Source organism: Aythya marila (assembly GCF_965140915.1).
Source record: "Aythya marila genome assembly, chromosome: 1".
NCBI lineage: Eukaryota > Metazoa > Chordata > Aves > Anseriformes > Anatidae > Aythya > Aythya marila.
This window is the reverse complement of record NC_139042.1, coordinates 166,292,023-166,317,777: the sequence shown is the minus strand read 5'-3', so window position 1 is coordinate 166,317,777 and position 25,755 is coordinate 166,292,023. Positions and strand designations below refer to the sequence as shown.

The window sequence follows — 25,755 nt, the reverse complement described above, 5'->3', positions numbered from 1 at the left end:
AGATTCTTGGAACTTCCTCTTTCATTGAATGAAGAGTAATGAGAAGTAGTAAAACCTAAGGTGTGTAATAGTCACATTTTTTTTCCTTTGTTGTTATACATAATTATTAACTCAGTAATGGATAATCTAACGTCTATCAATAATAGAGTAATTGTGCAATTTTTTTCTAAAGTAGTGTTGATAAAACTAGCTATTTCATATTAAAGACAATTTATTACAAGTTTATAATGTAACAATGACTCCCTTTCTCTATTAGCCTGTTGCAGTTCTAAATGTGCCTTTAAAAATTCTTAAAAATTTCTGTTTTCTTACATTTCATAGTGTGAAAAGTATACAGTGTATATATTTGGGGAAAATTATTCAGGAAATACACATAATGGAAATTATTTTCCATTAATTTGGTCTGTGGTCCTTTATTACCTAGCAATAACTCTTTAGGATTTTCCAGAGGAGCAAGTAATATCACTTCATTAGTAGGGCAGAAGTGAGATAATGAAGACAGTAGACAATGGCACATTTATGTTTACTCAGTAATAGCTTAGTTTTTCAAAGCTATTTTGACTAAATTTTAAAATATTTTGTGAAAATTATATTATGGGTACATGACAAAAAATATTTTTTAACCATTATGTAAATTTAAATATGCTTAGTGTATACCTGTTCATATGTGTATGCACATACAGGCAGAACCAAAACAAATACACTATATATTTTATAGACTTCTTACTTTTTATAACCCTAAGTTTCACATTTCATGTTACGATTAAATTCTTTGAAAGCATGTCTTTATAATTGTAGATATTTTTAAATTATATTATTCTCAGGTCCTAACAAATGTATCTACATTTGGTCAGTGTGACAACACTGTTGTTAATCCCGTGTAATTGTTAACACAAGTGTTAATCCCGTGTAATCTGTCCCAAACCAAGCTCAGAATTGTGAAAAGAATGCACAGAAGCATGCAACATTCTGGATGTGAAAGAGTATCATTGGCCTATGTAATTCTAAGCACAACAGCTAAATTTCAAATTAAAATGTAAAAAGAAAGAAGAAAGTTGATTTATGGTAAATGGAATTTCACTGCAAAGAATATGTTTTATATATTGGTAACTGTAATTTTTTACTGCTAAGTAGAAGAACTCTTAAAATGATTTAGACAATTAGTGGAAAAGTCTGTGGTAAATAATAAGTGGTAACTCAAGGGAGAGAACAGTTTTAAATCAGGTTTTAAACCTGATTTCTTTTTATCCTAAAATTTCCTACATTCTTGTATGACTAACTGTGGAAATTGAATACTTCAAAATCTGAGGTAGGCACTTCACTATTTAGTTATGACTTTGTTGCTGCTTTGAGATTTTGTTTTAAAAAAATACCATGCTGGTGGCCTTATTTATATCTGTCAGTACAGATACATGACAACAATGGTTACATTATATTTTTATGCTTCACTTTACTAGTGGATTCCATTATCACAGCAATACATCTAAACTTTCTGCAGTGATGATCTTTCAACCACCCAGATACTAAGAGAAAACACATGTGGATGAAAGAAGTTCTGTCTCATTTATGGATTAGGCAGTAACTGGTTTCAGTAAGCTGTCAGCAAAATTCCACAAGACGGACAAACTATTTTATCACGTACAGGAATGATGAGCACAGCTTGAGGTCCAGATGGATTTTGTTAAATTTGTTATATTAAAAGAGCACCCTGGTTTTCCTAAGCGCATAAACAAAGTTAGGTAGCTGATTTCTACAGGCAGTTGCATATATAACTAATGTAATGAACTCGGTTTCATGTTGCCTCCTTCTTAGAAGTACTGGGGAAAAAATGAAGCATATTGGACACACAGCTTGTGCTGTGTGAAGCAGTAATGCAAATGTAATGGTTATGATTATGAATTTAAATAGCTCCGTGCCAGAATACTAGCAATCCCTATGCCAATCTTGGTTCCACCACTGTCAATTTAGAAAAAGGCTTTTATTTCAGTATTCATGAGGTTTAAAATGAAACCTTAAGAGTCAGTGCAAAGTGCATTGCACTGACAAAGGCTAAAAAATGAAATGTGTGAACAGTCATTTCTCATGAATCAAAAGCAAAGTAATGAACCAAGTCTCTTCTCTGTCCTTATCTCTTGTCATTACTAGTCACTTGGTTTTAATGAAGAGAATCAGGTATGTTGTTCCTGCTTTGTCAGCTAAACGATCATTATTCAATGACTGCAAAGAGGAAAAATCAGGAAAAGGTTCATTTCTTCTTTAACTAGTAGGGTTTTGAACAGACAAACTATTAGCCAAATCTGATGTGTTTTTATGCATCTGGGAGATAATGCAGAATGAATTTCATTGCTTAGTGTGATTGCACAGGTATGTGCAGCAGCTGACCTTCAAATGGACCTTTGGCCTTTCATTTTACCTTTTCCATTTGGTCCCATTCCATACCTAAAAGACACAATCATTACAGTCCTTACAGTTTCCAATGAAAGGAACTTCTGATGCCTTTACAGACCAGGGCATGAAGTTCTTGCATCCTTGTTGTCCTGATAACAGGTAACTAAACTATGTAGTATCATTGTGTACTAATTAAATCAGTTAGCTGTGTGCCTAAACAAATAGGTTATATGTAACAGTGTTGAGTTGTGTAAAGTGGAGATTTATTCCTGTGATAAGTGCTATGTAGGTTATCGTGAAAAGTGATTCTTCTTGCATATTCCATTTGTTTACCTCACACAAATATCAAAATAATTTACACATTTTATATGACTCATTGCATGCTGGAGATTATTGCAATTTCAGGAGTTCTCTAGGCCACATCTATGATATGTTGGCAGAGCAACATCTAAAACATACACCTTCATTGCCTCCTAAATATTAATATTTGTCACAGTTTCATTTGCAACTATTTTGATTTTTTTTTCGAAAATGGTTGTGTTTTGACACAATGCAAAGAAGCATGAGCAGCATTTGTAGTTTCATAATAAACCCTTCTATTGCAGTTGAGCAACTTAGAAATTACTGTACTCAAAAGGGATACTTTCTGATGATAGCATATTACCGTTCCTTCTGATAACCTTCATACAGAAAAGGCAGAAAAATGCAATAGCAACAATGTATTTTTCACATACTTCTTCCTTGTATCCCATCCTCTCTAAGATAAGAAGATAAGATATTGCTAAATTTTAACATAAGGTAAGAAAACACATTTGAAAGGGATTTTCAATTTCTGAAAGAAATGGTCTCTTTTATAGCCATAAGATAATATAGCACATAGTAGAGAGGAAACATATAAAATATAAAAATGTAAATGTTAAAGGATTATATATCATCTTAATAGCTTTTAAGATTTCTTTAAACTTTTCATCTCTTATTTAAAGTGATCTCTCAGAAAGTGATCTTTTACCTTCCTACATAATTCTATGGGCTGGTTCCTGAAAATCTTGTTCTTTATTGGTTATGTTATTTATTATGTTCTGCAGTTCTTCTCTGCAAAGTATTTGATGTTTTTCCGAATATCTGTGTTAGAAACTTGTGACATAGTTATTCTGATTTCTCCTGTTAATAAATTAACTCTGCCACCTGCTCATTTTTTTCACTGTTCTTGTTCTGTTATTATTTCAAAATGCAAGTGTCATCCTTTCTCGTTTTCTGTTCTTGCAGTTTTCAAAATAATGTTTTAATTCAGTTTAGCGACAATTTCCATTCTGTGCACTTCAGATATTTACATTGTCTGGCACTTTTCTCCTTTGCTTCTGATCACTCATTACTTTTTATATTTCGAGTTTGATGCTCTTTGGCTGTAATTTTCACTGCCGCTAATCCTGATCTTGTAGAACTTAATTGGCGTTTTTTCATTCATCTTTGTAGCATAAAAATCCATTTTATATATATATATATACACACACATAAGGAAAAAAAGACTTAGAATATAGATATTTTCTCTTCAAACATTCTTTGTTGCTCTGCCTTCCCTCTCCTTATAAATCCATTGATTCTCCTCATTCTCTGAAAGTGGGTTCTGCTGAAATCTTGTCCATGAATCTTTTTCTTTTCCTGGCACCTTTGTAATTCTGATAGCTTGCAAACATTTGAGGTTTAAAGCAACATGTTTTTATTTATTCCTCAACAGATTCCTTGCTGGCAGTATACAACTTAATCTTTCCCTTGCATTCATGGAACCCTGTTAGTCAGTTTCACGTTTGTACTGTTACTTTCTTTGCTACTGTCGGTCATTTCTGTCCAATTTATCTCAATATTTTACAGACTGTGCTGCAACTGTGATCTTCTGCTATTGTTCTTTGGCAGTTATCAGTTATCAGAAAGGACATTAACTTTTTTTTTTTTTTTTTTGCAGCTATGGATGAGTTTCTCTCCTCTCTTCATTGCCAAAAAAAATAATAAATAAAAAGTAAAAAAAAAGTAAAATAAAATTTAAAAAATAAAAATAAAAAAGTAAAAGTCCATACACTTCCAAAGAAGTAAGAAGTGAAAGCAGTGTTGTTTATATAAGTAGTATCCATAGAATATTGGTTAAAATAGAAGTGAAAAAATGAGCTCACTTTATATTTAAAATTTACCACATTTAAAAGAGAAACTTCATCATCTTAGGAAAATTGCTTGTATATGTGTTTGTTTTCTGGTATGTGTTTTTGAAAATATTTATACATAGCTAGGTGGAAGTTTTTCTAATTTCTTTAGACCGCATAGATCTTAACTGTATTAGAATGAATGGGGAGATCCCACAAAATATACTCTTGCATGCACTTTAATACCTTAAATAAGAACAGCCTTAATTACATGTTAATTGGTTGATTGATGCAGGTTTATAGCAATCCCAACCATTCTTTAGGATGTGTTGATGAATGCAGATTTTCTGGAAATCTGTGAAAAGTTTCAAAAGACAATGGTTGCAGATTTGAAAGTACAACAGTTTCAGGCTTTGTGGCAGCCCCTTCTTCATCCTCTTTAAGAGAAACCTCTGTTACAGTTTTATTGTGTTGAACTGTGATACAGAATAGTGGCATATGTTGCTGTGTAGATCATCTGACATATTATTGTTCAGGATCATAAATGGTATGGAGATAAGGTCACAAAAAGGTAAGCTGGATCCCTAAGTACATAGCCCTAATTCTGGTAGCAGGTAGCACACTGTTGGCTGATTTGTTCAGATTTTTGTTTTGTTTTGTTTTGTTTTTGTTTTTTAAAGATTTTTTTTGTGCTGTTTGAGGTGAGTTACCAGTCAGGTTAAGCACGGTAGCTAACTAGCACATTTTCCACTTTGTTGATATGCTTTTAGGTTCTTTAAGGTTCTGATTTCACATATTCTTTTAACAAATTCCATAGAATTCCTGCAATACAAATACTGGGACCAGGGTAGAAATTGTGTAGTTGCTGTGATGGATGACTTGTTCTTATTACAAGTCACTGTGTTCTGTGGGAGCAAAAAGGTTGATGCAAAACTGGTTTATCTGAGTTTCAGTTTATGATCTGTGAACTACAGGCAAACATTGAAAACACAATTTTACTTCTATCTCCAAACCTGAATCGGATGCAGATAGACTTCTTGTATAAGATACCAGAAGTTCAAAGAGTGGAAGGGAGAGATGCTCACTTAATGCAGAACAGATGACATGGTATGAGCTAGAGTTCTAACCTGAACCATAGACATTTCCTCCCATGAATGAAAAAAATAATATATGTTTGTGTGTCACATGTATATATCTCAGTATTATATGTATACATAATACCCAAATATGTATTTAAATTATATATATAATTGTATATATGTATAATTATATTACATGTATATAAATAATAAATGTATAATTATATATATGTACCTTTTTTTTTTATATGCATACATATAGTATATATACATATGTTATGGCACAAGGGTTAGGCTAAAAAAGGAAAAGGAGTGTCAGAAATATATTGTTCTTTGGAAAATCAGTTTTTTGGTTTCCTCCTGTCTTCCTTGAATGTTCATTTAAGGAGCCAGAGATCTTTTCGCTGCCCAGATTGTTTGGTATAGTGAGGAGCTTAGAAACTTTTGTATCCTGTGGCCTCTCTCTCAGCAGGCTTGGGATTTGGAATCAGGTGAACCTTAGAATATTATATATTCTGCTTTCTGCCAGGCAGGCTGATGAGAAGTATACATTCAAAGAGCTTTTTTTGTTCTTCTTGTTGTTTTTCTTTTTGTTCTGTTTTGTTTTTAAAAAGATAAAATATTTACAGCACAATCAATATCTTGTAGGATTTTTTTTTTTCCAATAAAAATCCTTTATTTAAACTAGATTTATTTTTCATTATTATTATTGTTTGGAAATTGATAAATCATTCTGATAGAAGAGTCTTAAACAGTTCTGGAGTGCAGTCACTCTGCTGAAACAAATGCACTTTATAAAATCAACAGCATGTTAAAATTCAAGTATGCAAAGGTGGAACTTTGATTACATACTGCAGACCCCTTTGCCTTTTAAGAGATTGCATAGCTGGCATTTTAGAACCACCATGCGACTCATTAGAGGAAAGCAGCTACACTGCTCTGACAGTGTGATGTAATGTGATCCTTTTGATCTTTCAAAAGACTGTTAATGAAAGGTAGATGATATGCAGGCTGACACTACATGGGTTACTTTTTGAAGAAGGAGGTTAAAATATTTTCAGCTTTATTCATGCTTTGTATCCGGGTTCATACAACCTTAATTCTTCAGCTTTTACATGCTATAGACACTTTCAAAGAGCTTCTTCTGTCCTGCTATGCCATGCTATTTGTACAGCAGAAAGACACTTTTTCTGCCATTTTAGTTGAGAGTCCAGCAGTCACTTGTCTTCCCTCTTCATCTTGTTTGCTCTTATATGCCCATTTAAGTTGAAGATTTCACTTCACTTTTAGTGGGAGGGCATTTAAGAACCTTTGGTATTGTAGTCTATGTTGACTCCCTAGGTTCCCCTACATCTTTCATGACCATTTCTTAAACCATTTTATCCTGCCTGCAACTGCATGCCCTCATCCAGGTCCCCATTTTCGTTGAACACAGTGCATCTCTCCTCAGAGTGACTGACTGTGCAGCACAGCCTGTGCAGTGCTGAGTCCTGGTTCCTGCAACTAGACTCGCTGTGGTATAGCTCTAGGGCTTTCCATTAGCACCTCAGGGTAACCACAGTCTGTAACATCTGCACTGCTTCCTTCTCAGTACTTCTCCAGCTACCTCTGTGCTGAGCTGCCTTTCTGGGCAGCCTCAGCATGTTTATTCCATTTTCTCACGGTTTTTCACCAAGGAACCAGCAATGTCCAGTGTCACCATTTCATCTCTGATGTGGAAGCTAGAGTTTTCTTTGATTGTGAGAGAAAATATGGGTGTTTGATTTCCACATGGAAGCCGGTGTTAAAGAGTCCAGTTGATTTCTAAGAATTTTGGATCGGATGTATTTATACAATCTTACCTCTTTTGAACAGGATTTGCTTAAACGGAAGTATTTGCCTGCTCTTCTTGTGTGTTAGAAAGAAGGGGAGAGCTAAGCATGTTGCCAGAGGCCTCCAGGCCTGTTCCTGGCCCAGGCCCAGGGCCGTGCTGGCCCCAGCATCGCAACACTGAGCCCCAGCGCTGGGCTGTCTATCCAGGAGCAAACTGGTTGCCTGCAGGCTCTGCAGACAGTGTTGGTCTCTGCCATTGTTCCCATGTCCCCTTCCTGAAAATGGACCACAGCTGGGCTTTGCAGGCAACTGCTGTGGCTTCTCCTGGGAGTCAAAGCTGACACTGGGTTGGGGAAGAATGCTGGCAGGAGTATTATAGCAATGGAAAGGGTCTTGGGAGCAGAAAGAATAGAACCAGGGGCTTGAAAATCCCCCTTTCCAGCCCTCTGACAAGTAAAGCCTCCCATGTCCCAAATGCTGTGACTAAATTTCTGCTGTCTGGACTACTAATATGCATGTGTGATGCTTTAGTGCAGGAACATATTTATTGTACCTTTGAGTGAATCTGTAAGCATAAATAATTACAACTTTAAACAAAACAGGTTTATTTTCCTGACTGCCAGATGTTACCCACCAACAATTATCAGATAGGATGAAAGGCAACAGGTAAATATTTGTTCATACATTTAGAATAGCTCTAAGAGAGACTGGACTTTAGATGTGTTGCAGTTCCCATTTGTAACATTGCAGCCAGAAGTTGGGAAACAGGCATCTGTGCAAAGCTTTAATTGGTCCAACACAGCAAATGCTAATTGTGAAGGAAGACCCAAAGTCATCCATCAACGCCTTCCAGGGCTGTCTGTAAAATTTGAAAACAGTTTATAGGCTGACGTTTCATGAATTTGCTAGTGGATGGAGTCCCAGGCAACAGGCATGGAAGGAAAGAGATTTTTTCTAGCAAGTTTTTCCAGGTAGATTATTCATATATTAATTCTTATATATATATATATATATATATATATATATAAGTGTTGTTTGTCTATGGGCTAGATTGTCAACAACTCAGCAACTGAGTTCATCACTGAGATCAAGTAATTTGCCTCTTTGGAGTAGCATTGTTTGAAGCAGGAAAGCTACCAGGCACTAGGCAGATCTTTCATCCTCTTCAGGCAGTGGTTAAGATGCATCCTATTCTCTCTGCTTTTCCAACTCACTGTCTGTGTTGATTGTACTATGTATCATTTAACCTTCTACAACATAAATGCACTAAAGTTTTATTTGACATTCCATTTTTTCTCACAAACTTCTTAGTTTAGTCAATGGAGATAACCAGATAACCTTTTCTAGATTCCTTCATTTTAAATATGTTGAGATGGGCTAATAATTCAAGCAAAAATTTAGCAACTTTAGTAAAACATCCTATTTCATATTTGTAGCACGTCTAGTTATTAAGAAAAATAGCTGTAAATGAAATACAAAGTAATATACTAATGGCTAAATAAAAAAATAAAATATAAATAGTAATTATTATGATATTGCAGTTTATTACAATTTCCACAGAAGTTATAGTCATATGAAAGAGTACTTTGTCAGCACTACTGTGAAGATATATATCACAGGATTGAATGATGCATTTATATGTTAAATGATTGATTTGGTTTTGCCTTCTTAAGACTAAAGTAGCTTCCCTTTTATTTATTCATCGAATGCACATGTGCCATTTATGATTGCCAGGCACAGAGGCAGTGCTGAACCCCTTACTAGGTAATAAATTGGTAAAGTAACAATAATCATGCAACACATTCAAGTGTCACTTTGACCCTTGGTTTGTGCCTTTGCCCTACTCCTCTTCAGAACAGCTATGCCTGTATGGGAAGACTTCTTTCCTTTAAGCTTCTTCCAACTGCTCTACACTGAGTCTATCCAATTCAGTGGGCCAGCAGAAATTGCTTAATGCTTTTCTGGTAGAATCAGTACCACCATATTTTTCATATAAGTGCTGCCAGTCTACAAAGTTGGGACTAAATTATTATGGTTCCTGCTACTGCTCAGAAGAGTTACTAGAAGATGCAAAACTGTAAGAGACAAGAGCACTATGTGACTGTCAGAGCTCCTGCTTAGTCAGTTTCCTATCACTTCCTTAAGAATGTAAGGAATTTGATTTTGTGATTGCACCTGAGTATGACCTTAGGCAGTGTGGATCCCAAAGGATGCACCTGTTTACTGTATCTGAAATTACTTGGCAGGAGGCCTTACCTTAGCTATACCTTTTACACATCCCCTATGCAAAAGACTAAAAGAATAAAGGCATCAATTTGCTGTTTAGCAATGACATATTGCTGGGTGTTACAAGGAACATATAGTTTTTTAGCTCTGTAGCACAGCATATTTTATGTTGCAGAAATACTACTTGGATGTCTTAAGAGACTAAGGTGCATTTTCCTATGAAACTTAACAATGAATCTAAGCACGTGTGATGGCTTCCTTAATGGAGCCTCTGATTGATTGCCTGGGTAATGCATCACTTACGTATGTGAACTATGGGGCAATACCAGTAATAAAAACTATGATGGGATTCTCCTTCTGTATAGCTCTACTGTCAGACAGGTCACCTTTCTTTAGTACGGATTCTTCTGTGTCCATGCTGGCTCTGATACAGCAAACCTCTTCCTATCTGCAGATTGTGAACCCATGCAATTTGCTGGAGGTGCTTTTAGCTGTATATTCACATTTCGTACTTTTCATGGGTGCAAAAACACCAGCAAAAAGTTTTAAGGTGCACTAACAGAGCTAGAATTCAGTCACTATGCCTGAATTGTTTATTCCTAAAATAATTTCTAGCAGATGACAAAATATATAACGATATACATTATTTCATAATCTGTGCATTGCATCTCTCATAAAAATCTGCATGTTACATTACTTCATATTTTTGCCAGTTAATTTGTGTTTTCTCTCCATGTTCAATTTGCATTCATTAACTCATAAGTGTGGTAAGTGTGTTCTTTCTGTACATGTTCAAAGAAATCCTTTAATTCAATTTCTCTGTTTCTTCTCATACAGTCTCACAGCCAGATATGCAACTCAGTCTAATCACAGTGGAATTGCAACCAGTCAAAAAAAGGCTTCTAGGTCAGTTAAATATCTCTAATTTATTGCTTATTAGCGATAATCAAGCAAGTCAATGTCCATTGGAAGTTTATCCTTTGGACAGAAGTGGACATTAAAAAATGTGTATTTATGTTATGCGTGCAAGCTTTGCAACAATGAGCTTTGCCATGGGAAAGCCTCGTATGGACTGGAGGGAGCTGATTTTACTGTATATTAGCAATATTTCTGGTTGTTATGTATCTTGCATCTTGGTATCCTGCATGTAAAACATCAGGTGGGGAGGATTAGTTGGTGATTTTAGTGCTCTCTATTTTCTGGCTCAAATTCTTTGTTTAGTTACAAGCCAAAAAAAAATGTCTGGGACCCCATCCCAATTCCCAGTAGATGTTCTTCTGCATGTATTGCAAACCTACCTGAGAGGTTGAGTTCACAGAGACAAGATCACACAGAAGCAAAACAAGAGTGGAAAAAAGAAGCACTTTCAAGAGTTCTGCTCCTTCAAGAGTAGCCCACACACAGTCGCTGCTAGAGAGATGCTTTGTTTTGGCTGTGATTTGACAGAACTGTGTGTAGGAGCTGCACTGTTTGAGATTTCATCGATACTTTTAGCACTATGAGCACTAAAATCTACAAGCCAGGTTGCAGAAGAAAGAAGCTGAGATCTAAAGCTTACTCTTGTTTCTAACATATTTTTTGTGTGTGTGTGGTGGGTAATTAATGTGCTCATTAATCTTTTTTTTTTTTTTTTTTTTCTGTACAGTTCATTGGTGAGAACAATGAACTATAAATTGTGTAATCTACAGTTAAGATTGCATTTTGCAATGTAGTGCACTAACATGAGTTGCTGGTGATAGCTTGGAATGAGCTATACCACGCTCCAGTTGCTTTGCACCTGCATTTATAGGTCTTCAGTTTTTCTTATTGCTGATGCTCCTGTCTTGTCCGCATTCAGTATGTCCAGGTTAACAGTCTTAATGTCTAATACTTTAAATCTGTGGCAGTGTTTCCGAAGCCTGTTCAGAGGTATGTGACTTGTCCCTTATTTGTTATTCTCCTCTTTGCATTTCCTTAGCTGCTTAACATGATTCTGCAAGAGAAATTTAAAACCTGAATTCAATTAAAAAAGACAGCAAATGAGGTAAACTGGAAAGTGTGCAGAGCAAATGGCTTCATGTATAATGTGCTTACTGTGGCAAGTTCTCAAATTCTGGCATGCATAACTATTTTATATTTTAACAGAACAGATGAGTTTCCAGCGTTGCACATGCCTTCTCATTGCTTTTTTCATTACCTTTGACAAATGATCTCAGGGCTCTCACTGCCTGTCAAATTAGGGTAATGAGAAGGAGCGAATGGATTTTTAAGTTTGTTTTAGTGCATTCTTCAGGGAACAGAAGATCACTAGAATTCATGGGTCACAGTAAAGGTTAGCACGCGTGCAGCTGCAGAGCAGAGACAGTCTGCTGTGGGCTCAGCACAGAGGCTAGCAGGGCAGGCTTGCAGCCAGAAAGAGCCATGAAAATAACGAATGGATTAGCTCTCTGAGTCTTAAATTGGTGAAGCAATAGAACGTGGAGCTGTTTACATGTGTTTGCTAATGAAAATAAAATTCGAACATTTTTGTTATACCCATTTTCAACAGAAAAAGTTCAGAAGAAATCTAGAATTTTGCAATTCTTTGTAACCTGTTTTTTTTTTCTTTCTCATGCTGTTCTTTCATCATATAGTGAAACTAACAAAATTCAATATGCATGATTTGCATTGACACCATTAAAACCATTATATCACCCCCATAAGTGAGAAACAGAATATAGATATTATTTTCCAATGGCAAATGTATCTTGCTGAGTTAAGTATTTCATTTTGTCTGTCAGAGAACAAAAGTGGAAAATGAAGTGGCCCACAAAGATGCTGAAGAAGGTTTTAAGCAAGCATGTATTACAGAATCTTTCATAAGAGAACAAATTCAGGCAGATAAAAAGATGCAGGCTTATACATGCCAGGGACAACAGGGTCCACATTTTTTTCATAGCTTAGCCACACAGTAAGGTACAGATGGTGGCAGCAAATACTAACAAATGAACTGTATAGCCTACATTGTATCCTTGTATCGAAAAGGTGTACATTCATCTGTAGCATCTATCTAAACAATATATTTGCAATATTTTTATTTAAAATAATAAGCTCACAAGCCTAAAGAAGTAGAATTGTTTAAACCAATAGCATTCTGAAAATAACGAAAGAACAAAATTATAAAGACAGCTTTTGTGCTGACCACAGCTCTGGAACAGTTAATAGAGAGTAGAGTAAGAAAAATGAAATATTTCTCAATTATGTATTTTTGTGCTTCCAATCAACTTCTGTAAAATTTCCTCCTTAAAAATGACTTATTTAAATAAAAGTTGATACTACATATTAATGGTCTGTTAGGGTGAATCTGTTTTAGCAACATTAATGGCAAATGCAAAGCATCTTCTTACATGTCTTGTGAACCCAGAAAGCATCTTTTTCCCCCTTGTGTGAATAAAGATAAGCTTTTCTTTTAATTTGTTGAGTCTATCTAACTTGAATCCTTCTGTTCATTGTTGCTTACATGAAATCATTGGTTTTGGTCATTGGTTTTAAATTCCAATCTGATATTTGCATACTGCCTCTTCTATGTGTTGCACTGCATACAACGAACCAGTCTCTGATTATACCATTCTAGGCTTCCAGGACCCTCAAGGGTGCCAGCTGCAGGCAGCAGTACCAAAGTCCAGGGAGCTTCTAATTTAAATCGGAGGAGCCAGAGCTTTAACAGCATTGACAAAAACAAGCCTCCACAATATGCAAACGGAAATGAAAAAGGTAAGTGATTAAAAGTTAGTGAGATTACTCTACAGAAGTAATACATAATGGAAAAAGAAAAAAAGGCACCTATCCACAAAAGACAAAGAAGTGAACGTAATACTTGGTGAGGAAGCACTATGGAGACAGCCCTGTGAATTAGGGTTTGTAATTGAGTTGAGGTAAAATTTCAGAACTGAAACCTTTCAAGATGTTACAGTGAGTGGTATTTTATCTGTCTTTGATGGAAATGTCATTGACTGATACTTCTGAAGTAAAAATGAATCCATATTGCATGCCTACAGTCTTGGTCTATGCTCAAGTCCGCTCATACCCATAGGAAGACTGCCATATTAAAGGAGATGGATATTACATTTGCATGAGAATATTACATATGTTTATTCTTTCAGGACCTTACTAAGTATATGCATTAATCCGAATAAGGGATTGGAAATTAAGTCAAATGTAATGAAGTTTTGCAGGGATTTGAATTCAGTGTTCATGTTTTATTGCCTCCTCTAACTACGATCTTCAGTTTCACAAAAAGGGTTCTCTGCGTCCTCCTATTTCTCCAACCCTCTGATTCTGTTTTCCCAGAAAATGTGCCTCTTCAGGCTTTATCTTAGAAATAATAATATAAAAAATCAGCCTTCCAAGTTGTGTAACTAATCCAGTCCTTCCCTCCCCTTCTTTCTCCCTTTGTGTAATGAACAGCATTTTATTCATATCTCTGGGTTAGAATACAGTTGAAAATGATACAATATACATAGTACCCATTCGCATCCTTGGGGTCTGTGGGAGGAACAAGTATGCAGTGAATGTTCTTCATCCAAGCAACAGGCAGCTATCCAGATTTTTTTTTTTTTTACAAAATTCTGATGAACACACTTTGCCCCTAGCTGTATCTGAAGATATAAACCCATCCTTTCAATAGTTATTTCTGTATTTTTACTATCAGTTGAATGTTTCAGATAGTTCTGTACTGCTTTTTATTTTATCAAGGACTTGTTTATGGCAAGACATGCAGACTAAAAAGAGATCAGAATATAAACTGAGCAGACACTGTATAGTTCACAAATATGATAGTGATGTTATGAAGTAGGAGATGGGACTGCTTGAGTGAAGGTATGTACAGCAGTTCAGGCTTTAGAATTACTTCATAATGTTGACATAAGTTTTCTATTGAAATATGTGAAAGAGCAAAATGATTTAAGGTGGGGCATGCTTGTAGATACTAATATTCTTAGCTCATTGCTTGAAAACTGTCTTTGGACTGCTAAGGTTTACACTGCATTGCACATTTACATGGCTTTTTGCATGATGGATTTCTTTACTTTCCCGTTTCTTCACAGCAGAGAATGAGAAACTTGATGAGATTTTTAGTAGAGTCATCACTTACAAGAGTATAAGGGGTGGCTTTCTTTGTATACTATCATTCAATTAGTTTTACAGGATATAGAAAATGTAATGTTGCATAACTACATTGAGTATTGTATTTTAGGTTATTCTATTTGATTTTTTTTTTCCTTTCCAAACAGCAAAATGGATTTAAGAACATTGATTTTACTTATGAATATAAGATAAATACAAGTTTATTTTAAAAGATATGTATAAAGCAGAAGTTAGAGAATATGAATACTACACATGCAAGTATGTAAGTTTTTTTTTTTAATATTACAATGAAATTTCCAAGTAGTCTTTGAATTATTTTTTTTTTATGTACCTGTGGGTGTTCTATGACCTGAGGATTTTTAAAAAATTTGTTCTGAAACAAACTTCAACCCTTACATTAGCAGTAGTAATAATAACACCTTTTTAAAAGAAAAAAAAAAAAATAAAATAAAATAGCAGCACATGCAATAAATGCATTTTAAATTTTGCTTCTAATGTAGATACTTGGAGCAAGAGAACTTTAACAGCTTGTGTTGAATGGACATACAGTCCATATACACTAATTTCTGAGTCTTGGATAGTATAGCAAATAGCTAGTAATTTTGCATTAGTGCTGCATAAGCTGCATAAACTGAATCAGAATAGAGGATGACTTGTACTATGTCAATAGGCATGAGAACTGGGGATCTCCAAATCTCAAGGACAGACCACTTTTGGTACTTTTTTTTTTTTTTTTTTTTTTTTTTGCTAATGTACAACTTCCTGTATGTGCTAAAAAGAGACCTCAAAAAAGATATACAGCATAAGTTTTTTTCTTTGTTTTGTTTTGTTTTAAATCCAGTTATATGTAATACTTGAAATCTGCTCTTGTATAGCACATTTTTCACCTCAGTCACAATACAGGCACAGATTTAAATACATTTTAATCTGTACCTGGATATACAGGCACAGATTTAAAGGAGACCTCAAAGTGGTCCAAAATAAGATTCAATAGATGTCTTTTATATATTGTTTTATTATTTAGAATGCTATTTAATACTATCTATTTTGAAAGTTGCTTAATGAATAGTTTACACTGCAAGAAAGCCACGGACCCCTAAGTGAAAACAGTTATGCTACTCATTCAGTACAGGACAGTTTTCACCTATAGACCCACTCCATTGTCTTGACACAGGTAAATTTATGTGCCAGTGATTAAGTCAGGAAAACAGAATATACCAAAACGGTAAAGATGCCATGAGCTGAAACTCATCTGTGGAATCTGTGGAGCTTTAGTGAGATATATATATATACTTTTAATATATATTTGGACTTATGGTTGGGTTCCAAAGAATATGTGAGTTTTCCAGGTCATATCACATCCATCTCTTTCACACATAATAAAATACAGAGGAAAATAAAACAGTGAAAATGAAAGTATTTGAATAAAGTTAATTGTCCATGTTGCTAATAAGACAGATACCCAGGGCATTTTGAGACTAGCAAAGAAATAATGTTCTAACTCCAGCCAAATTAAAAACAAACAAACAAATATTTACACTTCAGAGCTTAGAAACACTGTCTCTGAACACTGATAAGGACCTTTATGTCACAGAATTTAATTGCACGCCTTTCAATGTCATTTCATAATATCAAATGTCATTTGTATATTGTCCAGAGTTTGTTTCAATTCTCTTTGGTATTTTGCCTGTAAAGACTTTGAGAAACTCTGTTCTGGATCCCAGTTGTCTAATGGTTGCAGATCATTAATCTTCGTGCAGTATGTGTGCCCAGTGCCAGTTTGTTTGTGTTCATTCTAGTGCCAGTCTGCTGCCAGTGCTCCCTTGTGGTGTTCTCCTGTGCTGACAAGGGGTAGATAAATTCTCATGTTGGAAGAGGACATTTGAGCAGGCTGTGCTCTATTCATCTTACCAGACAGACTTCCAGTTCCTCCAAGCATCCTTACAGCTTTCCCTTACAACTCTTCCTTTTTTTGTTAACCCTTTCAGTATGAGTGACTAAAATTGGATATTGTAATCTGGGCACCTGGTGTGACAGTATTAATATGCCTTATGGAAACACTTTGTCTGCTCCAGAATACTAAGAAAATCACTACCTGACTATGCTGCAACTGGGGAGCTGTCATCACAGAACTGCTGTCCTCTCCAACAGCACCAACTACAGAAAAGGTCATGGACAAGAAGATTGAAGAGGATTGTTGTAAATTGGTTTCTGATATCTTTTTTTCTTTCTGCGGTGCGCACCCAGGGGTGTTCTGCTTTCCCAAAGCAGATTGGGCTGAACCCTGAAGCACAGTACTCTCAAGGAGAATGCAGCATTTTTCTCACCAGAAGTTGATTATGCCTTTCAATTGTAAAGGGATTGGGCCCTACAGAGAAACCTGTCTCCTTGTAAAATTCAGTTTATAGAGATATGACATCCTTGTCATATCCTGAATCCATAGCTTCGATTCAGTCTGTATCGAAAGCACCACAAGGTGGGGACAGATTTCATATAATGAACAGCTAAAGCTAAATCCAACTGAATGAGAAAAAAGCAATGAAAGATGTGCAGCTTCAAGTAGTACATTTGGGCTAGGAGGGGAATAAATCTTTTTATTCCACAACTTTAAGCATACAGGCAGACGCTCACTATTTCTTGAGAGTGTGCAATCCACATTCCTTGTGGGAACTTTAAGGATGCACTTTAAATTGAAGGTTAAAGGCAAGTTTTGTGTTTGTACCTTTTGCTGATGTTTGTGGTTTGTGACATAGGGATCAAATAAGCATCAGTGGTTCCAGGAACCTGTGTATTTTGCTATATATGTGGAAGAATAAACTGTTGTTGAAATAGTGAATATGTTCCTTTTTATATTTTTTTTTCAAATGAGTTAATATTATATAGCAGGAAATATGGCAAGGCTTGCATTCTTCTTTTCAGTCAGAAAGCTTCCTCCCCCCTTTCTTTCTTTCAGTAAAATGAATAGCCTGAAGCCATACAAATTTAACAGAATTAATACAAGAGAGTGCAGTGGCATCTCACTGTGCACAGATTGTTACATGTATTCTGCATTAACTTTGCATATTCTTAAGGTGAATTTTCAACTGCAAAACTACTGGGATAGCAAAAGACCCCAATCCTCCTGTGTAATTAAGGCGTGTTTAGTGCAAAGCAAGATATGTGCAGGAAGGTCTTTGTGCACACCCAGTCCTGGGCTATCAGCCATGGGGCTGATCCCTGGTATAAATTAAGGAAGCCTGAGGGCTGCAGTAATATACAACAGCTGCTGTTGGCCCTAGGCTCTGTTCCAGCATCCGAGACTCACCAGAAAATAGCAGGGGCCCAGCCACAAATCCTGCCTCATTCACAGATGAGGGAACAGCTCTGCAGCTGCCAACAGAAGCAGCTCCACATTAATAATGCTACCTGGAGCAAGGGGAATAAGCTATCACCTAGCCTTTCCCAAAAATACTCTGAGGCCACCCGTATTTTCTTGACTCAGTAGAGATGCTCAAAAACTTCTGTGAAGATCATTAGATCTATGGGGTTTGCACACTGGGCTGAGAGCACGCAAAAAAATGTAGGGCAGATGGAGTTTACAGCATCTGCTGAAGATGGAAGTGATTGGGCTTCTGGAGTGCAGTTGGTAATAGTGTTAAGCAAGTTAAGGCTGTTTGTGTAACACATTTCTATTGTATTACTTTTGTTTGGATTTTTTTAAATTTATTTTTAAACAAAAATTTCTTACAATCTATTTAGAGAAGTAGATTTTGCTTGTAAAAAGCAGATTTTTGTTTGTTAAAGAAAAAACACCTCTCCCTCCAGGATGCTTAAAATCTCCCCTTCCTTATTTGTATTAGTGGCCTTCAGACTTCCAGGTGAATAGTCTAATTCATACGAGGGCCTTAGGGCTGAGACTGCAAAAATGGAAATTGCGCACAACTTCAAACTCTGTGCTGAAGGGCAGAAATGTCCTCAGCTACTATATTATTTAGACATGGGAGCTACAGGGCATGACATTGGCCTTGTGTGTATGTAACACATCAAGTGCTCTTTTTTCCATTATGTGAACTGTATTTCCATTGCATGTTTCTAGTAGCACGTATTTCGTAGCATAGACACACTTAAGCCTAATCAGTGGGAGCCACAGAACTCTGAATATCAAGAAAAGACAGATAAACTGAGAGAAAATATGTCACCTGCTGAAATAGCTTTGTACCACATATATGATTACCATTAGTACTTCATTTCTCTGATGCTCCAGAGTAATAGCATTTAGATACTCAGATAAGTCTTGGAAACAGGAGCTTCATATAGAAGAGCTCAGCCCTTTCATGCCTCGGTCTGTTTTGCTTAACAAGGCAAAATGAGTGTTTTGAAAATCATGGATGTCAATTAAGATAGTTTGATTATTGCAGAATGCCTTATTCTCTTTCATTCTGAAGCTTTGCTGAAGTTTCTGGAGAATATAAATGTAGTGAAGGAACCTGAGAGATGTAAATGAGACTTATGTACCTTTTGTTAAACAGTAAAAACCATAATCTTTTTCTGTTTTGTTGTTTTGTTTTGTTTTGTTGTTTTGTTTTTCTTCTGGTGTTGCTTTAGTGTTGCTTTTTTTTTTTTTTTTTTTTTTTAGTCTCTCAGTGTTTTGTTATTAGCAACTGATTGGAAGAATTTCTTTATGAGTTATTAATTATAAAATCTTTACATTGGAAGGTTTAATTTGCATAATGAAATGGTTGCAACAAAGGTGTCTCCATGTGCTCTTGAGCTCATAGAAAGAAGTATTGCACAACACCATGATGGAAGGGAAAAAAAGGCATTTTTGATTAGCATTCTGCATATTCCACACGTGTATATTAAGCTTATTATAAATCACATTTACACTGATTTTTGAAGTTTATATGTAACTGTATTTCTCATGCTGGGGTGGGGGGGTATGCTGTTAATCTTCAAGTAGAAGATGTGAAAATAACTGTACCATTGTGATTCTTTCTATTTTTAAGCAGATTCACCAAAAGGCCCTCACCCATCTGCAGGCATGAATGGAAACGTGCAGCATCCCACCAGCACCGGGCAGCAGCAGGTCTCTGCCATACCCTCTCCAAGTGCCAGCAAGCCTTGGCGCAGCAAATCCATGAATGTCAAACACAGCGCGACCTCGACCATGCTGTCCGTGAAGCAGCCTAGTCCCGCAACCTCCCCTACTCCATCTTCAGACAGGCTCAAGCCACCCCCATCTGAAGGCATGAAGCCACCTTCATCTGGACAAAAATCTATGCTGGAAAAATTCAAGCTGGTTAATGCTAGGACTGCTCTGAGACCTCCTTTGTCATTGAGCTCAGGACCCAGTGATAGTGGGAGAGAAGATGATACCTTTTCAGAGTGTGGTGAGACAGACATGTTAAGCGGTGGGGTGAACAGCGGCGGCTCCACAAGTAGCAGTCCTAAAGTATCACCGAAGTTAACTCCTCCGAAAGCTGGAAGCAAAAATCTCAGCAATAAAAAGTCTTTGCTACAGCCAAAGGACAAAGAGGAAAAGAACAGGGACAAAAATAAAGTTTGCACTGAGAAAACAGTCAAGGAAGAGAAGGACCAAGTCACTGAAACATCTACAAAGAAGAGCTCAAAAATTGCAAGCTTAATCCCAAAGGGAAGCAAGGCAGCAACAGCCAAGAAGGAAAGTTTAATACCGTCTTCTAGTGGAATCCCAAAACCTGGATCGAAGGTGCCAACAGCAAAGCAGAGTGCTTCGTCTGCGTGCACAGGAAGTAAGGAGGTTGAGAAACTGAGGACTACAAAAGGAAACCAATCCCAAACAACACCAAAATCTCAACTCAATGAGAAGGCTTCTCCTTCCTGTGGACTTGCTTCTTCTGAAGGGAAAGAACCAAACTCAGCTCTTGCCCCGGGCTCCTCTGCAGCTCTCTCGGGCTCCGTGGCGGCAAGCAGCAGCCAAGGCACGGGGAACGGCATCGTCCAACTTCCTCAGCAACAGCAATACAGTCATCCCAACACTGCCACAGTAGCTCCTTTCATTTATAGGTAAGGTCACCAAGGGAAATTGGGTTTGTGTTAACATTTAGAAAAGAGAAAGCTAAAAAAGCCAGAGCAATAGTGGTCACACTGTGTCTCATATCTCCCAGTTTCCACGTTCTGTCATGGCATCACATATATTTTCCAGATAATATGTTTTAATTAATATTCATGAATAATTTCTTTCAGGAACACTGACTCTTTACCTTATATAAATGCAATCCATTGCAAATATTTGCCATTTAAAATTCAGGATTGGATTGATTTGGTTGGATTGGAAATACAAATCACGTGTTATGTTCCCTGTGCTGTTTTTGAAAGGTCATGGCAGAATCAGGATTCTAGTGAGAATATTCCTGTGTGCAATTTCAGACCTTCAATGTTTATTTGTTATTATTTGATAATATTTGCTTAAAACACACTGCTTTCTAGAAAAAAAAAAATCCTAAAATACACTTCTGACATTTTCACAGTATGTGACAGCACTAGTAGGATATTAGAAGAAAAGTCATATACAAACTTTTGCAAGCATTCAAAAGTATTTCCATACTTTGAGCAGAGTAAAAAGGATGCTGGCCGCAGGTCCTTTTTTTTTCTGTTTGTTTTTATACATGAAGTAGGTATAAATTAACTCTGTAGAGGCAGCACATTTTTACAGATGGTGCATACTCTTCTGATGGCCAAGAACAGGGGAATGATCAGTTAAACGTATTGATCTTTGTCTGAATTTATTTTGCTGCGTGATAAAGCAACTGAAGAGAAACTGAGAGATTGCATTGTTATACAACTCAGAAAGCAGAGTAAGTGTAGAAAGACTGGCAAGCTGCTCTGAGTCATGATTTCAGATGTCAGATATTGGAGAGCTTTAGCTACATTTGTGGGTAAATTTAACATCTGATAAAATGACAAATATGTTATTAAGCAAAATATACTGGCAGTTTTTGTTAGTGAGTAGTACTGTAGATAATCTTGGCTAAAGATTAAAGAGGTGCTGAAGTAGGCTCTGAGGGAGTATATATATCATTACACACAACTAAACATAGCTTCAAAACCAATCTGGATGAGTGATAAACTGTTTAGGTTGATTCTGAACAAAAGCAGTTCTGAAAATTGTATGGGAAGGGAAAAAGCCATGATGTGGGTTATATTTATTCTAACATTCAGTGAGTAGCCTTTTGAGTTTCAGTTAAATGTATCACTGAATGTGTTTAATATGTATGTTTCTGTATAGCTGTCTGGAATATTTTCAGTTATACAGCCATTTGCAGTGTCATACATAGGATGGCCTACATATGTGTTAGGTTGCATAGATAAGAAGAGAGAAAAAGAGGCTATGCTTTGCCTTCAGATGCATGTGCTATATAATGGCAATTTTACCACATATTAATGCCATTTCATTGCATGATGGAGATATCTTATCACTCTTTTAAGCTTCATCATGAAGCAAAATATATTTGGAATTTTAAAGGGCATTAGAAGCATGCATCTTCCAGCAAAATTTGGTATTAATAATCATCTGTTTGCTTCAAACAAGCAGCAAAGGAGACTGTATTTGATGTTAAATCTCGCATGAAAGTAAATTTCTCAGAGCCAAGGTCTGATCTCAGAATGCTATAAACCCAGGGTAATAGGCTGACTTTGATGAGGTTTCTTCAATGTGTATCTCTGTAACTGAGAGACAAATCTGACCCACAAATACACAGTAAATACATTCCTTACAGCTCTCAAGGGCTTTGTAATAGTACACATTGATTTCACAGAAGAATATAAATATAACCAAGGATAAAATATCCATATTTCCAAAGTCAGCAGATTTATTTTTGTGGATATATGGCAAGTAGAAGTGTACAGGAAGATAGGGTACTGTATTTACATTTTTTCTGCTCTTAAGCGTAAATGTCTTTTGAGTAGTCACAACAATTTATACTGAGAATTTCCACGTATTCTTGTTAGCTGCTAAAACAGCTTTATAGATCAATGAGGTAGTAAACAACAGTTATCATTCAGACAAACAGGTTTATTTTTTATACCTAGTGGGAATATCTAGGCCCTGTGAGTTGGTATTGTAGTCCTTGTAAAAAGATTCAATATAATTCAGTAAAAATACAGTACATTTTATCCAGAATCCTACAGAATTCTTCTTACTGCAATATACTACTGTGATCAGTTTAGGCTGTTAACACGAGGGTAAGTGTTTTCTCTGGTTTGTTGCTGATACCATGTATTTAACAATTTTTTATTATTACTTAAGAGGATATTAGTGTAGATTTGTGAGTAAAAGGAGTTATTTCAAAGAGTTTCTTTGAGGCCAGTATGAATTTTGCTTGGAAAGAGACTGCTGTGCTATAACAGTTATCAACACTCATGTTTACAAGTGGTAAGTTTTTACTAATAGGCAGAAAAGACTGTTTCGCTAGCAGGTGCTGAAATGATACATTGCACTATTCAGTTCTGCACTTTTGGTGCTTGGTTGCTATCTGATACCACGTTGTATTTATGCCTCTTAAACACCATGGCATAGAAATTTGTATGGGTTTATTATTTCTCTTCAAAGATTAGCACCAAAGCTGAGATTCACATAATTTAAATGAATATAATTTAATTTTTTCCATCCTCCTCAGCAAGTGACTATTTATTTTCAAATGTGGTTTTGAATTTACAGCGCCTTAAATGTTCTCTCTGAACTTGACTGCAGAGACCAACTGATTTACAAAAGGCTGAAGTAGATGTAATTTGGTTGCCAGAAAGGTTGTTAAGAAAGATGCAGCAGGCAAACAACTAAGAGCAGTATGTAAGAGACTGTATAATTGTTTAAAGTGTACCAGCCACTATTTTAAATTACACGCTCTTCTACACAGACAAAATTAGTGGAAGATAGAAATGACACCATCTGCCAGAGTTCCTTGGACTCAAATCAAAACTGGCTGTAGATTTTAGTTATCTTCCTAGTGGTGTTTAAATTTCAGATGGAGAAGAGTAACACAGAATTTTAGTGCTTACTAGGTTACACTGAAAACAAGGAAGGAAGAGACAATAATGGGGGAAAAAAAAAGTCTGAATTTTTCTCCTAAAATCCTAGCAGGATAACAACAAGCTTAATTGCTCAGTATATGGAATTCTTAGCTTTTGAATGTATTGCTCAAAAAGTATAATATAACCTGTACTTTCAAACATTTTATTGCATAGATAAGAGCCTGTTTTATCTAATTATAGTTTTTATTTATTTGTTTGTTTGTTTTGTTAGCCAAATTGTGTAAGATTTCCATGAAATGCGAAACATAACAAATAGTTCTAGAAGTAACGCAAATGTTATCTAACTCCATGGGATAAATCCTTAGTTGACATAAATCATCACAGCCCCACATGAAGTATGTGATATGATGGCAATTAACATTTGCTGTGGACTTGCTCAAATACTAAAGGAATATTTCAAAAAGAGAACTTTAAGTTATAACCTGACACATGAACTAGTTTAGTTTTATTTTATTGACTCCTGCCGTAACTGCTGCAGGAATTTAATGGGTCCCTTTCCCATGGTTAGAATATAGAATCTGAAATGCTCAAATCCCTGGGGCTGCAGTGCTCAGGAAGTGTTTATTGTCTGAAATGATGAAAGTACGGAAACTGCTGAAGAGATTTAGCTGACCGCTTATTATCCTGAGCTGTACATCTATGTAGTTCATCAGTTAAATTTCACTCCTTTGGGTAAATTTGTAGTTTAATGATAGAGACATCTGGAATAAGCTTCATTATTGTCTGAATTGAAACCTTTCAGAGATGCTCTTTCAGTGTCAAGAGAAAGAAACTGGTAGCTTCACTACCTAATAGGGTGGTATAGAGAAGATAGGGCTAGACTATTCTCCAAAATGAAGGATAAGAGGTAATGGGTACAGCAGGGGAAACACTGATTTAATATTTTCACCATGAAGGTGGTGAAACACTTGAGCAGGTTGCCCAGGGAGATTGTGGAAGTTCTGTTTTCAGACATTTTCAAGACTTAACCAAATGAGATCCTGAGCAACTTCATGTAACTGGACTTGGCTTGAGCAGGATGCTGGATGAGATGCCTTCTGGAACAATTTTCTGATCTAAATTATTTTATGATTCTGAGAACACTAAAGTGTTCACCAGATAGAGATAGACCAATGGAAATATTAGTATAATAAACAAATGTTACCAGCTACTGAAATATTCTTCCTATCTCCTTTTCTATATGGTGATTGCAACAATTCTATTACTAGACCATAGCTTCAAGGGTGAACCTGCAGAGCTATGACAGATGGGAAGGAGGATATAATCTGGCTGCAACCTCTGGAGACACAGTGAAATTTAATTCCAGCTGCTTGTTCAGGATGTTTTTATACTGGTTTATAGGGTAATAATTGAAATAGTCTTCAAGGATCCTGAAAACACAGAACCTGTGGGTCTTGTTGAAGCCGTATTTGTGTCTAGTTTTAATGACTAGAAGCCACAGACTGTGGAGTAAAAACTAACTTTTCAGTAAAAGACATTTTATGTTAATTGTTTGTTAATAGATTGTACTGATAAAAGTATTGCAACTCATTCTTTAAAAAATGCAGTGACTCAAAGTTATACTGTAGTGCTTTGCTGCTATTTACATTACTGTTGTGAAATTAAAACTGCAGTTGCCACCAAAATTTTGCAATCGTAGGTAGCACTAGACATTGCCACCCACCAGTTGTAACAAAATACAGTGTTTTAAAAAATTATCCCATTTTCTTATGCTTGATTTTCAAGTAGTTGTGCAAGAAGGTCTTCCAGTATAAAGGTGTTGGCTTCAGAGTTGTGAAGGAGGATAGTAAGTGCATAAATCATTATAAACATATACATGATTGCTGAGTTAAGCCTTGTGTGCTGAGTTAAAACTGTAGCCTGATAATTTGATTGCTTCCTGTTTATGAGTTGAAGTTGTTCTTTTAAATTGTCATACAGGCAAGTGTATATTTGTTCCTTTGACTAAATAATCAGCAAAATGTAGG

At 36.0% G+C, this 25,755-nt stretch overlaps 1 protein-coding gene across 7 annotated transcripts in view; it reads left to right on the top strand.

The window, feature by feature from the left end:
* Positions 1 to 25,755, top strand: part of NAV3 (neuron navigator 3) — a 413,781-nt gene that overhangs the window by 256,451 nt on the left and 131,575 nt on the right. For 3 of the 7 annotated variants that reach the window (XM_082761389.1, XM_082761387.1, XM_082761385.1), the window contains exons 6-8: positions 10,475 to 10,543; positions 13,230 to 13,369; positions 19,726 to 20,764. In XM_082761389.1, the coding sequence (XP_082617515.1) occupies positions 10,475 to 10,543; positions 13,230 to 13,369; positions 19,726 to 20,764 (1,248 nt within the window). The remainder of the gene's footprint in view (positions 1 to 10,474; positions 10,544 to 13,229; positions 13,370 to 19,725; positions 20,765 to 25,755) is intronic. The other 4 variants (XM_082761390.1, XM_082761386.1, XM_082761391.1 and 1 more) reach the window with 3 other exon arrangements.